The following is a 14,302-nucleotide window of genomic DNA, read 5'->3' as shown; positions in this document are numbered from 1 at the left end:
TTCCAGTGTATGTTTTGAGAAAGAATGCACAGATGGTCGCGTTTCACCAGGCATTAATGTGCCTCACAACACAATGTAGTTATCACAGTTTTTATTTATTGGGGGGACTTGCGGTGTCATCGTTCGCCCGTTGCGGTAGGAAGCCCTTCCACGGAGCGAGAGAGTGATTATGTTTTTCCTCTGGCAGATGTGCAAGTTGAAGCAGGCTAGGTTGCTAATTTAGCAGCTAAAACGGGTTGAATTTGCACTTGAGCTAATGCTATTATCAGAGAGTCAGGTAAACCAGCTTATTGGGGGGAAACAGTGCGTCTCTGTGTTGTAATGCACGACATTACGATTCATTTCTCTTATCCGTCTTGCTTAGTGAGGAAAATCACAGGCTAGCCTTTGTTCCCGAAGCGAGTTATTGATTGGCTGCTTTGATTGGTAATATGGATGAAAGTCCCGGCAACGTCGACAACGATGACATTGTCATCATCGTGGAGAACGAGGCCGAAAGTTTGCCCGCCGAGGAGGAGAGGCTGAAGCAACAGGGCACCTTCGGCCTCATGGACACTTGTCCCATCTGCAAGTTGAGCTTCCACAACAGGGAGCCCAAGCTTCTGCCGTGCCTGCACTCCTTCTGCAAGAGGTGCCTGCCGCCCCCCTTCCGCAGCGCCGAGCCCAGGCGGGACTCCCAGGGTCAAGTTGACAACAGCAAACCACGTGAGAGCTCTGTCTTCATGCATCTGACCCTAACCCATCACTGAGGTGGAGGTGGTGACTGGCTGAAACCATCATAACCACCATCCACATGCATTTATAAGAGTATCTACTCATGTCACATCATCACTGCCATTCTAGACTTGTAACCAGCATGCATCTGGGTTGTGCCGTGTTGCAGCTAAAGTGTGTGGTGCAGCTTTTGCACAGTGCAGCCGGTGTGCTCATTGTGAAACTTGTACTGATGCGTCAGTGTGGCAACAAGATTGTGATCTGAGACAAGTAGGGGTGTTATGGTTTGGTTTGTGTTACAGGTTTTGGGTCAGTTTGTTTTATGTATCAGATAGAAAAGGAAACAACACTACTATTTCTGATGTTACCTGTGTTTTGTCTTATTTGCAAAAGTACATTTTTTTTCCATTCAAAGATTTGGGATAATAATTTGAAATCAACAAATATTCTTTCAAAGGCATTCTTTCACAGTTTGGTTTTACACCCCTAGAGACAAGATATTGTCTTTTAGATATAGATTTTTGATTTCGTTATATCATGATATGGCATAAGTGGCGTCTTTTCCTTGTTTTAAAGGGTGCATTACAGTAAAAGGATGCATTTTGTTGAGCTTATTAGACTGCTCCATTTTCTTGGTCATCATGTTGACATTACTAAGGTCTGTTTTCTCTTTGGTAGTGATAGTAATCCCTACAATATTGTTACAAAATTGATATCAGGGGAATGCCAAAGATGTCATGATGTTTGATTTTGGTTATATCACCTTACATTTACTTCTGGTGGTTGTGAGCTGAAGCCTTGAACATATGTTGTGGTGTCCTGCTCCAGTTGGTGCCATCCGATGCCCAGTGTGCCGACAGGAATGCTGGGAGATGGACGTGCTGGATAATTTCTTTGTCAAGGACTCTGCTGAGGTGCCCAGCAGCACAGTGGAGAAAACCAGCCAGGTGAGAGGTTAATCCCAACAAACTACAGCGGTGATCTTTGATTTACTCGATTTTACATTCTTTTCCTGTGTGCTTTAGGTGTGCATGAGCTGTGATGACAATACAGAGGCAACGGGCTACTGTGTGGAGTGTGTGGAGTTCCTGTGTGTGACGTGTATCGAAGCGCACCAGAGGGTCAAGTTCACCAGGGATCACACCATACGACAGAAGGAGGAGATGTCTCCAGGTAGCGTGTCCCCAGGCCCCAAACTCCACCAGCCACTTTCACTCTTTCACTTGTAAACTTGCTTATATTGAATAAAAAACATGAATTAAGGACATGTCAGAAAGCAGAGCAGATGTTTGATGTGACAGTCCTCCAAGTGAGCGTGTCTTGATTCCCCCATGACACAACTCTGCTCTTCTCTCTTTTGATTTATTTTCCCACCCCTGCCCTTTCTTTCAGAAGCAGTAGGTATGTCCACACAAAGGCCCGTGTTTTGTGACATCCACAAGCAGGAGCCGCTGAAGCTGTTCTGTGAAACGTGCGACCGACTCACCTGCCGAGACTGTCAGCTGCTGAAGCACAAGGACCACAAGTAGGCAGCACTCCATTTTGCTGGAATTCCCCAACCATAGAAATAATGTGCAGTGGTGTTTCTTCCATCTTTTATGGAAACTGCTTTTACACTGTTCTTTGCTGGTTGTAGTGGAAAACTGATGGTGCTCCAGCAGCCTTGGTGCTAATTCTAAGCAAAAAGAAGCTTTACATGATGTGACTTTTGACATGAATGGCAAAAAGAGCAAAACTAGTTCCGTTTTATTTTACCAAATGTCATCGGCTATTACTGCTGTGAAACGGAGCTTTGATTTATTCAGTCACATTTTGGATTTTCCTTGCATCCAGCTACCAGTTTTTGGAGGACGCCTATAGGAACCACAGGCAGTATCTGGAGAACATGACGCAGCAGCTGCAAGAGAAGAGAAAAGCTATTGAGGAGGTTTCGAGCTGCATTAACACCGGGTAAAGGACGCCTCTATCGTGCACCTGGCACTAAAGCACAGTTTGTGTCTTATTTGCATTCAGTTATGCTTTGACTTCAATCGGCTGTAACTTAATTAAGCGGTTCTCATGGAAAGCTGATGTTCCTGTATCTTAAAAAGTGTGGTTTCAGCAAATTTGTTTAACCAAATTCCTTATTTGGTTTTAGTATTTACGCAGAATTGATGTCTGGCAAGATTTACATGCAATTTGCTCACCTTGTTTCCCACAGACTCCAGCAAGTTGATGAAAACCGGAAGACCGTCACCAATGAAATCAAGAAGTCCATCTGCAACTTAATTATGGAAATCAACAGGAAGGGAAAGATTCTGGTCAACCAGCTTGAAGTATGTACTTTTCAAATGCCCTCGTGGCATTTATGATTTTACTGTTACATTTATGTAACATATTTGCTTTATCCTAAAATATTTTTCTATTGTGCTTCGTTAACCTTACCTCAGTTAAAGAAATATAAGAATAGGTAGATTTTTGGGTTATCCGTGGAAGAAAATATTTGGAAGAAATGGAAGAAATGTTTGGAAGTCCGAAAAGTTTGTGCTCTCGACACCCTCAAGTGGTCAAAAGCCTTACCAGTTAATGCAACCTTAACCTTTATAACACATGTATTATGCTTCCTTCATTCTCAGGCTCTCACTAAGGACCATGAGACGGGTCTGAAAAAGCAGCAGGAGGACATCAACTCTCTGACCAGGCACCTTGATCACGTCATCAGCTTCACCAAATGGGCCACGGCCAGCCACAGCGGCACAGCCCTCCTTTACTGCAAGAGACTGGTGAATAGCAGAACATCACACAGGATTTGCATTGCTTTAGAAAAACACTGCTGTATTGCTTTACCAAGTTCATTTGTCTGTTTGTATGTCAGGGTAGAAGTACCTTCTCTTTTTCACAGTGATTATCTGACAAACTCCAAGCTGTGTTTATAATATCTTGCGGCTCTTTGGAAATTCCCTGTCTTTTTCTTTCTCCTAGATTCTTTTCCAGATCCATTACCTGATGAGGGCAAGCTGTAGTCCCTCCATTGTCCCGCAGAGCTCTGTTCGGTTCCAGTGTCGCTCTGGTTTTTGGGCGACAAATGTAGACCTTGGTAAGACTGACACCACCTTAGTCCCACTTTAACAGTGACCGACTATGAATTACAACAGTATCTCTTTTTTTCCCAAGTGCAAGCTAAAAAAAAAAAAGTCTTAAAGTCTTTGTGATTTAGCCAAGCATGTTGGAACTGGAATAGTCGAGTAGTATAATGCAGCATTTCTCCATCTTTTTCATTCAGGGCAACCTTTAAAAGTATGCAAAATCTCAAGTCATCCCAGGCTAAATGAGGATATAGGTGAGAGGTGTTATTAGTGCACATTTACATGTAGTTTAAATTCTCTTTCTGTGTTCCAGGTTCTCTCGTGGTAGAAAGGGCCACCAGCCGGCAGCCTCTCCCCAACCACCAGGCAGGTCCCAGAGGAGAAGCACCTGCTGGGACTCTCTCAGTGTCGGCCCAGCAGCGCCAGAGCACCCTGGCCCAGCTGCAGATGCAGGTAGAAAGACGCTCAGCCCAGTCAGTAGCTTGGGCCTTCATAGTCCAGTCATTTTATGAAAAAACCTAGGACAAATTGCAAGAGAAGCAAACTCAACTGATTTTGGATCCTCAGTTTGTCCTGAGTGAGGGAAATAAAGGTCCCATCCCATTGGTGGAAAGTTTTGAAAATCACCCATATATGACAATATAATACCAAAAAACACTGTTTTTAACACACAGGTGAAAGGGGTTCAAAATTTTACTTTCAGATATCACTATAAAAATTCACAAGTTGATTACACACACAAAGACAAGAAAAAAAGTCAGTTACAAGTTCACACATGCATGTCACACATTCTCTGTCACACACTGTTATATAGTAACCTTTTAATTCACTGTTTGAATATCTGTTCTGGCATTTATTCCAATTAGCACATATCAAATCAGATGATGTGTGATATGCATGTGTAAACAGAATAATTCAAAGAACTTGTAATTGACTTTTTTTCTTGTCTTTGTGTGTGTAATCAACTTGTGAATTTTTATAGTGATATCTGAAAGTAAAATTTTGAACCCTTTTCACCTGTGTGTTAAAAACAGTGTTTTTTGGTATTATATGGTCATATATAGGTGATTTTCAAAACTTTCCACCGATGGGATTTCTTGGGACTTTTTTTCTCTCACTCAGGACAAACTGAGGATACAAAATCAGTTGAGTTTGCTTCTCTTGCAATTTGTCCTAGGTTGACCCCAATTTTGGCCTAAAATTACTGGACTATCAGCTTGTGTTGAGACAAAGCAGCATGAGAACCAAAATGTTTCTTTTCCAGGGCTGGGTAAAATACTGATTTTCCAATTAAATGCGGTATTCATTTGAACGAGCTGTTTTTGATTCTTTAAATCTTGATCATTCAGTAGATGTGTGCAGGTTTTCACCAAACTCAAACGGGAACTCAGTGCTAATACCCAGCCAAATTTATTAAATCTTCACTCTCGCTGTATTTTCTTCACTCAATGCATTGATGCTGTTAAGAGTCAAAAGTACTGGGCAATTATTTTCAGTTTGTGTCATAGATTATAGGAAAAATATCCTCTTTCTAAATTGAATCAGCTGCAGTTGTTCCAATCTCTGATCCCTTGATTCATGCATCAACCTCTTCTATCTGAGGTGGAGAAGCTGGCCCAGCAGCCTAATAGACAGCCTCCTCCTGGCCACTGGTCCTGGTACCAGAATGTTAGGCTCCCGGGGCCACCTGGGCCCCCGCCCCCAACAAGGCCTATTCAGGGCGGGTCCTCCCCCTCCCAGGCCCCCCCGAGTTTGGGACCACCGAGCCGCAGGTACGGAAGCTCCCACCCCAACCCTAGAAGCCCCACCTCCTCCATGCTTCACAACACGGGATTCCCACCTGCTCAGGTAAGTTGGTGCAGATGGTAAGATTGTGATGTGTGTGTGTGTGTGTGTGTGTGTGTGTGTGTGTGTGTGTGTGTGTCTGTGGAAGGTAATATGGACTGGAAATGGACTGTTATGTAATAGTTTCATTTAAAGTTTTTTAACCCCCAGAAATAACTCCCAGTTGATGGTAAACTGGTTTCTTAAGAACACAAACTGTTTTTTAATGTTTGACTTTGTTTGTTTTCGTAAATTTCCAGTCTCTGAGAGAGCTGATCCATAGCTCCAATTTTCCTCCTAAACCTATGGAGGTGTTGCAGGGTACATCCCGCTACCCTCACCCTCTCTCCACTGGAGCAGCCACACAAACTTCACTACACCAGGTGGGTAGAAGATCAGAATGGGAAAGGACTTAGGTCTTTTTAAAACTCACCCTTTTTTATTTTTTATCATAACCCCCAAAGAACAAGAGTGCAGCTTTGGACTATTTTGTTTCATTGTAATGATGTATTATACGCTCCTTGTTTTGTTTTTGCTTCAGCGGGGCCTAATGGATTCATCCTACCTGAAGAGAAGTGAGTCTGGCAGTTCTGTCCCCTCCATTACCATCTCTATCCCCAAACCAAGCTTTGCGCCGAGTCTAGCTTCCGCAAGTGCAGATAAGACTGGTACGCTTACTAAAAAGCTATATTACACCTGTCATTACTAAGCGACAGCCCTGACAGTCCTGTGCAATATTAGAATAAGCTTTTCTTCCAGTCATTCATAAGTTATTTCTTGTCTTTGTCCCGTCTTTGAAGCACAAGGAAGGCAGAATTCCCCAATGGCCAAACCCTCGTCTTCAGACAGAAGCACAGGGTAAGTAGAAGCACCGATCCTACAGTCTTTCCTAGTTACAGTTCCTCACTTCTCATATTATTCATCCATCTGGTTGTAGTTTGAAGAATTCAACCCTTGTGCCCTTCGGTTACTATGTTTTTTTGACTGGTGCTGTTGCCACGGTTTAAGGCAAATTAAATGCAGTCTCTCAGAGTTGTCCACAAATACGCATTTAGGAAACTTCATCATCACAGTCTACAGGAATTGGATCTTAAGTTCTGCACTGTGAAAACTTAACCTCAGCTTGAAGCTTCACACCTTGGCTCAGAGCTTTCACTTAATTCAAAAGAACTACTCTGTCTTCTCAGTCTTTTACAATCTTCATCGACATCTCAGAAGCAATCTCCCTCTTTCATATGCAACATTTGAAACACGTCTTATTTACCAGAAGATAGGATCTTCTACCTTAGCCAGGAAGCTGTAGCTTGCTAAACCAAAACTATTTAATGAGACTATACAATCAATATGTTTTAGCAAAACAGAAACATGTGGAAAATGCTGCTTGCCACAGTTCCTATACGTGACAGTCGAAAGCCTGATTGAAGCTCAGTGTTCTTTTACTAAAAGTTGAAATACTTAGAGTCCTCCGCCGCACTGAGCACTAACATACTAAATTCTCCACATTGTTGTGAAAATGCACAGCATGTCCTTTCAATTGAACATAACAAGAAACAGAAGTGAGTGCTGTGAAGAGATTTCACGGCAGTAAAATCATAGAATCTTAAGTGTTTGTCGGTATCGTGTGAAAGACCTCACAACATGATCATATGTAATCAGTCTCCTGGATCAGTCTTTCTGTATTTGCTCTAATTGTTGCCCCAATTAAATGTAATTAAAGTAATTAGATATTTGGGTGTCACACTTTGTTTTGATTGCAGTCCCTAAAATCCCCTACTCACTAAAATACTGTAAGTTATTATTCACAATAAATATCCCTTTTTGACATGTAACACTGCCTATGCTCACTTCCATTCTTTCACCAAACAGTTTTATTCATCACATGCAGCATGCTGTCAAGTGATTCCAGATAAATTCAGACTTTTCATGCATTCAGTGACCCTCAAAACTCAGCAATTTGAACCAGGCAAATTGTATTTTAGTAGTATGTCTCTCCTTGTGCACTCAAAAAATTGTTGGGTTAAAAAAATGACCCAGCTTCAACCACACTGCTGGGAAACAGTGTCCAGAACACAGGCTGGGCTGGCTTGACCCGAATGCTGGGTTAATCGTTTGAGCCATGAACTGAATGAAAATAACTAAATTGCGGGGTTAGAGGCTTAACCCAGCAATTGGTTTACTGAAACAACCCAGATTTTGTTTTTTAGTGTGCACTCTTTTGTTCTATCTGTGTGGGTGTGTGATGAAGGACGACTTCCTGGAAGCAGAGCTCCGAGCTGCCGGCCGGCCCCTCAGCCAAGCGCCGAAGGAGGTCATCTCCCGGGCCAATCATTGTTATTAAGGACGAACCAGAGGACGAGGATGAAGTTCGCTTTGTAAGAGATTTACTTGGCTTAATTAATAGAGCCAGATGGAAACATGATTTCTGGGGCTAATACTGAAAAAATTCAGCCAATATTTTTTTCCTCAGTGCATGAATACATCTGTAATAGGTCCATATCTGTAATAACTGATGTTTTATAGCAATACTTATTTATTTAACAAATTCAAATGGTTGTGTTGAGTGGGTGTGACCGCAGTCCTATACACTGATTAACAGATAGTACCAGCTTTCTCATCTCTGTGTGATTATTTGGAATTTAAATAGTTAATTTGAAACCAGATATACGCAAAAGGCATTACCTGTCCTGGGCGCAGCTGTGTATTCCTTTGAAGGTGAACAAGAAAAGACAAGTCACCGCACACACAAAAGTCTCCAGACAGATGCACTTTCTTTTTACGTATTTATTTTTAGATTTTTTTGCAAGTAAGACATCCTGTGTAAATGACACATGCTGCATTATACGCTTCATCAGGTTTGCTTTCTATACAACAGTAGGCAGCAGATGTGCTAAATAACCTTCAGTAAGTAAGTTCAGTTCCAGTCAGGCACACCAAACCGTTCAGAAAAAAAAAGCCAGCATAGCACCTCATGGATCATATCACAAAAAGAGAGAAAAAAAAATTTACGTTTCACTGATGAACATTTTACATTACTAACTAACATAACGTATTTGATTAAATGTTCACGTTCTCATTACACCTCTCATTCAAAACCCAGTGAAAAATTTTGAGGAAATTTCAAGAAGATTTGGGGATTTATATTTCTGATTACTGATTAATCGAACAGGAAACAAAAACAACACTTTTTTTTTTCGTTGAGAGAGATATTCACTATGTGTTGGCTTTAATGTCTCCCTGTGTGTGTGTTGCTGCTCTCAGTCCATTGTTCCACCTTTGTCTAGCTGCAGCTGCTTTCCCTCTGCCTCCAGGTGCAGTCCAGCGTAGGAGCCAACCTGCCAGACAGCAGCACCGGGGCCCAGTCCAAGTCTCGGCAGCAGCAGAGGGCATCGCCGCCAGACCCAGCCCCAGGATCAGACTCCACCCCTGGGCAGAAGCAGCAGCCGCAGCTCCCAGCCGAGCCGCAGCCGGAGAAGAGCGCCGAGCCGGAGGAAGATCCCAACGAGGACTGGTGCGCCGTGTGTCAGAACGGAGGCGAGTTGCTCTGCTGTGACAAGTGTCCCAAGGTTTTTCATCTGTCCTGCCACATCCCTACGCTGAACGAGTCGCCCAGGTGAGAGACAAGAACTCATCAGTGTCACAAAGATTGTTTTGGTAGCATTTTAGGGCGATGATCAATCTGTGCTGGTAGAGATATACATGTTCTTCTTTGATTGATTGATGTATTTATTAAATGACAGGACCAACAGTGTGACTACAATGTCTGTGGGAGAAAATACGTGTTGCTTACAGTCAGAACATTCAGTAATATCCAGAAATTTGTGTTCAAATTTGTCATATATATTTGAATCGCCTAGGAAGAACCTATAATATTTTGTGATTGCAGTTGAAAGTAGGTCAGAGAAATCAGAAATAAAATTTGAATTGGGTTTTGAGTAGATCAGGCCACAGAAAACCGAGAGATGGCTCAGAGCAGTGACAAATTTCAAAGGATTTATAATCTCCATGATTTTTGCTGTGGATAACAGGAGCTCCTCCTCACTCTGACCTGAGAATCTAGACTTATTAGAAAGATAAAATCAGAGATGGAGACTCCTTGGTAAGAAGGCATTCGAGTCAACCCACATTTCCATTAAAAACAAAAACTGGAGGCAGTTAGAGGAGATAGGGTCATTAATAACAATTTTCTTGTGCGATATAGATCTTAACATTTCAGCGGCTGCATTTCATCGCACAGGATGATACACAGTGGGCAGATAATGATTTTTCCAGGAGCCAAGGCTAATATAAAGGCGTGTGAAGCCCCGAACCACAACTAAATTCTTCAGGTTTCAGCTACGTTCTTTGAAGAGCTGTAACGCAAGCCTACAATTTACTTTACAGGAACACCAGACATACAGAGATCATTAGAGCTATCTTGAATTGAACTTGTCAAATATGAGGCAGCAGGGGCCTCAGCAGAAAATGGAAAGGGAGACTTGGCTGCAGGGTCCTACTTGGTTGAGCTCCATCTTTGGTCTATCCAGAAAAGTGATCAAATTGTCCACATAAGCTTGACTGATGTCAGTAGAGGGTGACATGGATGTGAAATTGTGTTCTCGTTTTGGCCAACTTCCACCCAAACAACCTACATGAGGGAGATGATACCAGTGAAACAATGAAACTTATAAGACAGCTTTACGCACCGGAAACTGCTTTCAGATGATCATAACATTAAAGACAATCATTGCTCCCAACTCCTGTTCCCTCCTACAGCTTTATTTTCCTGTCCCATCCCGATCCCCACATTGCCCTGTGGTCCCAAGGAAATTGGATCCTGTGGTATTATCGATCTAACGTCAGCCTCTAATGTGTAATGGATGGACGTGATCTATAGAGATCTCTGGGTTAGGACAAATGGCCAGAGATAAGGGAGTGTTTTTTGAGTTATCACAGTGTGAAGCATCCTTGATCTTTCCCAGCTGTCAGATTGATATCATTCAGTCCACATGTAAAATCACAGAGGAGGCAAGGGGATAATTAATAGGGGCACAATAAATGAATCAATAGCAGCCTATAGGGAGGATGGACGTATCACAGAGGTTAGAGCGATCAAAAGGGGTGTCTGGCAAAATCAGGAGCTTTTTGACCAGAGTCTTTTTAGGACACAACAACCTTGAAAATCTGTCTCGAACAGTGTGTGCGTTTGCCCTTACGTCTCCTCCTGCTCTGTCCTGATGTGTTTTCTCCTCAGCGGTGAGTGGTTCTGTTCGTTCTGCCGTGACCTCAGCTCTCCTGAGATGGTGTACGACTGTGATGAGAAGGAGGTTGCAAAGGAGGAGCCAGACTCTGAGAGATTATCACCTATTGATAGACGGGTACAGTCACTCACTTGCCATTTGAAAGGGAATTTTACTCAAAAAAAAAAACTGGAGTATTACTTTAAAGGTGGTGGTCCTGTTTCTCATAATTCACATTGAAAAAGAAAGTTCTGCTCCGATGGGTTTTGGTTTGTGGCTTCCACTTTCTTATAACTGCAAACCTGATAAATGCTGTTTAGCAGCACACATTTCAACTTTACTTACATCATGCCTGGACCACAGGATGGATGAGTGATTATTCCTCTAAGTGGAAGGTCATAGGTTTGATTCCTGTAACAGTCTCTTCAAACAACCACATTTCATATTTTAAGTGTCTCCAGTCTCGACACTGAACCCCTACCTTCTCAGCCGAGGCAAGTTGCTGTGGATAAGAACATCACATGAATGTTTGAACACTGATGTTTCTTCTTTATCTGTGAACATGCAGAGGTGTGAGAGGCTGCTGCTGCGCCTGTACTGCAACGACTTCAGCACCGACTTCCAGCAGCCCGCTTCTCCATCAGTAAGGACATAAAACTGTGCCAGTGTGGAGAGATTTTTTTTTTTCCATCGTATTAATTTACACAATATTCCAAATCTTAACTGAATGTTTTTAAGAGTCGTTGGGCTTGTTGGACAGAAATATCCAAATGTCCTGTCCTGCTTCTAATGCAGCTGCTCTCCTGTGTTGTTTTTCTTCTCTAGGAGACACGGAGGTACAAAGAATTGATTAAAACGCCGATGGATTTGTCAATAGTGAAGAGGAAGCTAGAGACAAAGCTGAAGCAGGGTGAACACTACGTCAATCCTGAGGGCATTGTGGCAGACATCAGGCTCATATTCTTTAACTGCGCAAAGTACTACAAGGTAAACACTGGTTTCTACAGCATGCCGGCTGTAAAATTGTTAATATTTGTGGAAGAACTTTTATAGATCTGTAAAGAGCAGAAATACAGAAGTACCCTACGTCAAGATCTGTCTGTGTTAAAATGCCAAAGATCTAACAGAACATTTTAATTGAATTTGGTATTGCCCTTTATCATTTTGTTTGCAGTCACATCTTCTTTTTTTTATCTTTCTTGGTTTTTGTATGAGTCTTTATGTAATTTACATCTTTATCCATAACCTTGCTTGTTATTGCTGTGTTTTGGTATTGGGTGGGTTTAGTGCAAGTCACTTTATTGCTGACAGCATGCCCAATTTATTCCTGGAATTAATGAAATTTATGTTATGTTTGTCTTTATTTGATAAAATGCATAGCTGGTAATTGGGTTAAAATTTGTGCTTTATAAAATGACCTTCCTTGAGCCGAAACTTAAAAGACCTACATTGCTATTTATCTCACGTTCATGTTTTAGCGATAATTGATAGCTGTTGTTTTCTTGAACATAAAATTTGGTTTTACTGAAGACTCACTGAAGAACAAACAGTTAACTGTTGACTGAAATTTCTGTGTTTGACCAGGCAACCTCAGAGGTGGGGAGCGCCGGCTTGTACCTGGAGGACTACTTTGAGGAGCAGCTGAAGCTCCTTTACCCAGACAAGATTTTCCCTGGAGGGAGGGAAGAACAGATGATCCCTCCCTTGGAGGATGAGATAGATGACGAAGAGGAACCGATGATGGAAGGAGGCATGGCTCCCGTTGAGGACGATGCACCAGCGAGTCCTGCAGGAAATGGAATCCCACCTGTGGAGGAGGACTTGGCTCCTCCGGAGGGTAAAGCCCCAGAGGAAGGAGAGAGGCAAACAACAGAGAACGTGATTGTTACGAGTGAACAGGGGACAGACACAAAGACGGCAGCTGCGGAGGGAGACACGCCTCCCGCAGAGGAGGTGAAGCAGGAGGAGACGACTCCTGTGAAAGACAGTCCAGCTGCTGAGGCTGAACCAGGAGATCCTGCGACCCCGAGCTCCCTGAAAGACAAGCCTCCTCAGCTCCCGACAGACGGTACCGCCGAGCCTCCTGAAATAATCCAGGAGCCCCCTGCTGCAAAAACAGCCAAGACCGAGGAGGGATAGACGGATTAAGATGAAGAGGGAGAGAACTATTGGAAAGCAGCTTGATTCCAGTCTTCCACAAAAGTGGCCCCAGTAGGGACCTGTATTTGCTGCAATCAGATACTTTTGTTTTGTACCCTGCAATTTGCAATAGGAAAAATTATACTGCTACACTAAATTTACTTATTTAGCGGCAGTCTTGCGGTAGATGCACATTGAAATCAGTATACAAGTTCTTTTTGTTGTTCTTTTGATGGGACAGAGGTTACAATTGTACTGTAACATAGATTATTTTCTTGTGATGACACTGAGAAGCACACAAATGATATTCTTTGTGGATAGGATGCCCTGTAAATTATTATCAGTTATCTCGCATTATCGGTTGACTTGTACATAATGCCATGTACTGAAGGCACAAGTGCTGCATTCAAATCATGAAAATAAGACTTTCATTAGTTATTGCATGCAGGAAATCTAAATAATATCAATCATGTCTCCATTTTATTGTGTTAATAGGATATAGCTCTCCTGTACGATCTGTTTGGCCTATAAACAGACTGTTATATTTATGTTTCATTGCAACTGTCATTTTAGTTGAATGCTGTGTAACAAATAGGGACTCTGTACATCTTGTAGTTTGTGTATAGAATGAAGTGCCATATCTATCAATTCTATAATGATTTTAAAACAGTCTCGCAGTTTGGATGAAATGTGGCATTTTAAAACGGCGCTGCTCAGTTGTGAACAAAAACAAAAAATTAGATCTATCCCGTTCCCGTCTTTGTGTTGTGGTCCTTACTCACAGGATGAATTTTCCCACATTTCATCCTGCTAGAGCACATTTACAAGTCATTGCTGTGACTGTAGCAGATAAAACTGAGACACATGATTATCAGCTTGTCACTATCAGCCCCTGACTTCATTGTTTCTACTGAATCGTCATGGTTTGGTATCTGTATCATGGTTACTGTTGGAAGATTGGGTCAAATCCTAATTGATTAATGACTATTTATCACTGGCTTTCCCTTACTGAAGGTGGGCTGCATTGTCTCACACTGCATCTCACAAATCATGACGTGTAAGTATTTATCAGGGGCTTAAATTAACAAAATCTTAAGTATGTACCCTAAAATCTCCAAACCTCCTTTTATCGCTCAGTTTCTGTGTACAAATGGAGCAATGGCTGATAAAATGTGGAATGGTCAATGTACATTATTGGGCACAGGCCAGGCAGGGAAAGTATTTTAAAATTGTCCTTTGTCTCAGATAACAGTTGCTTTGTCGTAGTTTTGAGAAACGCCTGGTTTGTAGTTTTGTAGATTCCAACCAAACCCTGTTTCAAAACCAGAGCAGTGTGAAAGAAAT

The 14,302-nt window shown here is 42.2% G+C and overlaps 1 protein-coding gene across 3 annotated transcripts; it reads left to right on the top strand.

The window, feature by feature from the left end:
• Positions 1 to 13,711, top strand: trim24 (tripartite motif containing 24). Of its 3 annotated transcripts, none has more exons than XM_030046027.1 (19): positions 1 to 705; positions 1,543 to 1,661; positions 1,740 to 1,887; positions 2,110 to 2,239; positions 2,548 to 2,664; positions 2,915 to 3,029; positions 3,330 to 3,476; positions 3,676 to 3,790; positions 4,093 to 4,232; positions 5,382 to 5,627; positions 5,864 to 5,986; positions 6,145 to 6,271; positions 6,404 to 6,461; positions 7,849 to 7,975; positions 8,912 to 9,213; positions 10,834 to 10,957; positions 11,388 to 11,462; positions 11,645 to 11,806; positions 12,404 to 13,711. In XM_030046027.1, the coding sequence occupies exons 1-19, from the start codon at positions 432 to 434 to the stop codon at positions 12,956 to 12,958; spliced, it is 3,204 nt and encodes a 1,067-aa protein (XP_029901887.1). In that variant the 5' UTR covers positions 1 to 431; the 3' UTR covers positions 12,959 to 13,711. The 3 variants fall into 3 exon arrangements, with proteins under 3 accessions (XP_029901887.1, XP_029901889.1, XP_029901886.1); XM_030046029.1 differs by having other exon boundaries at positions 2,107 to 2,239; positions 5,391 to 5,627; XM_030046026.1 differs by having other exon boundaries at positions 2,107 to 2,239.
• The last annotated feature ends 591 nt before the right edge of the window (positions 13,712 to 14,302 follow it).

Source organism: Myripristis murdjan, chromosome 23 (genome assembly GCF_902150065.1).
Source record: "Myripristis murdjan chromosome 23, fMyrMur1.1, whole genome shotgun sequence".
Taxonomy (NCBI): domain Eukaryota; kingdom Metazoa; phylum Chordata; class Actinopteri; order Holocentriformes; family Holocentridae; genus Myripristis; species Myripristis murdjan.
This window is presented reverse-complemented; position numbering and strand designations above follow the sequence as displayed.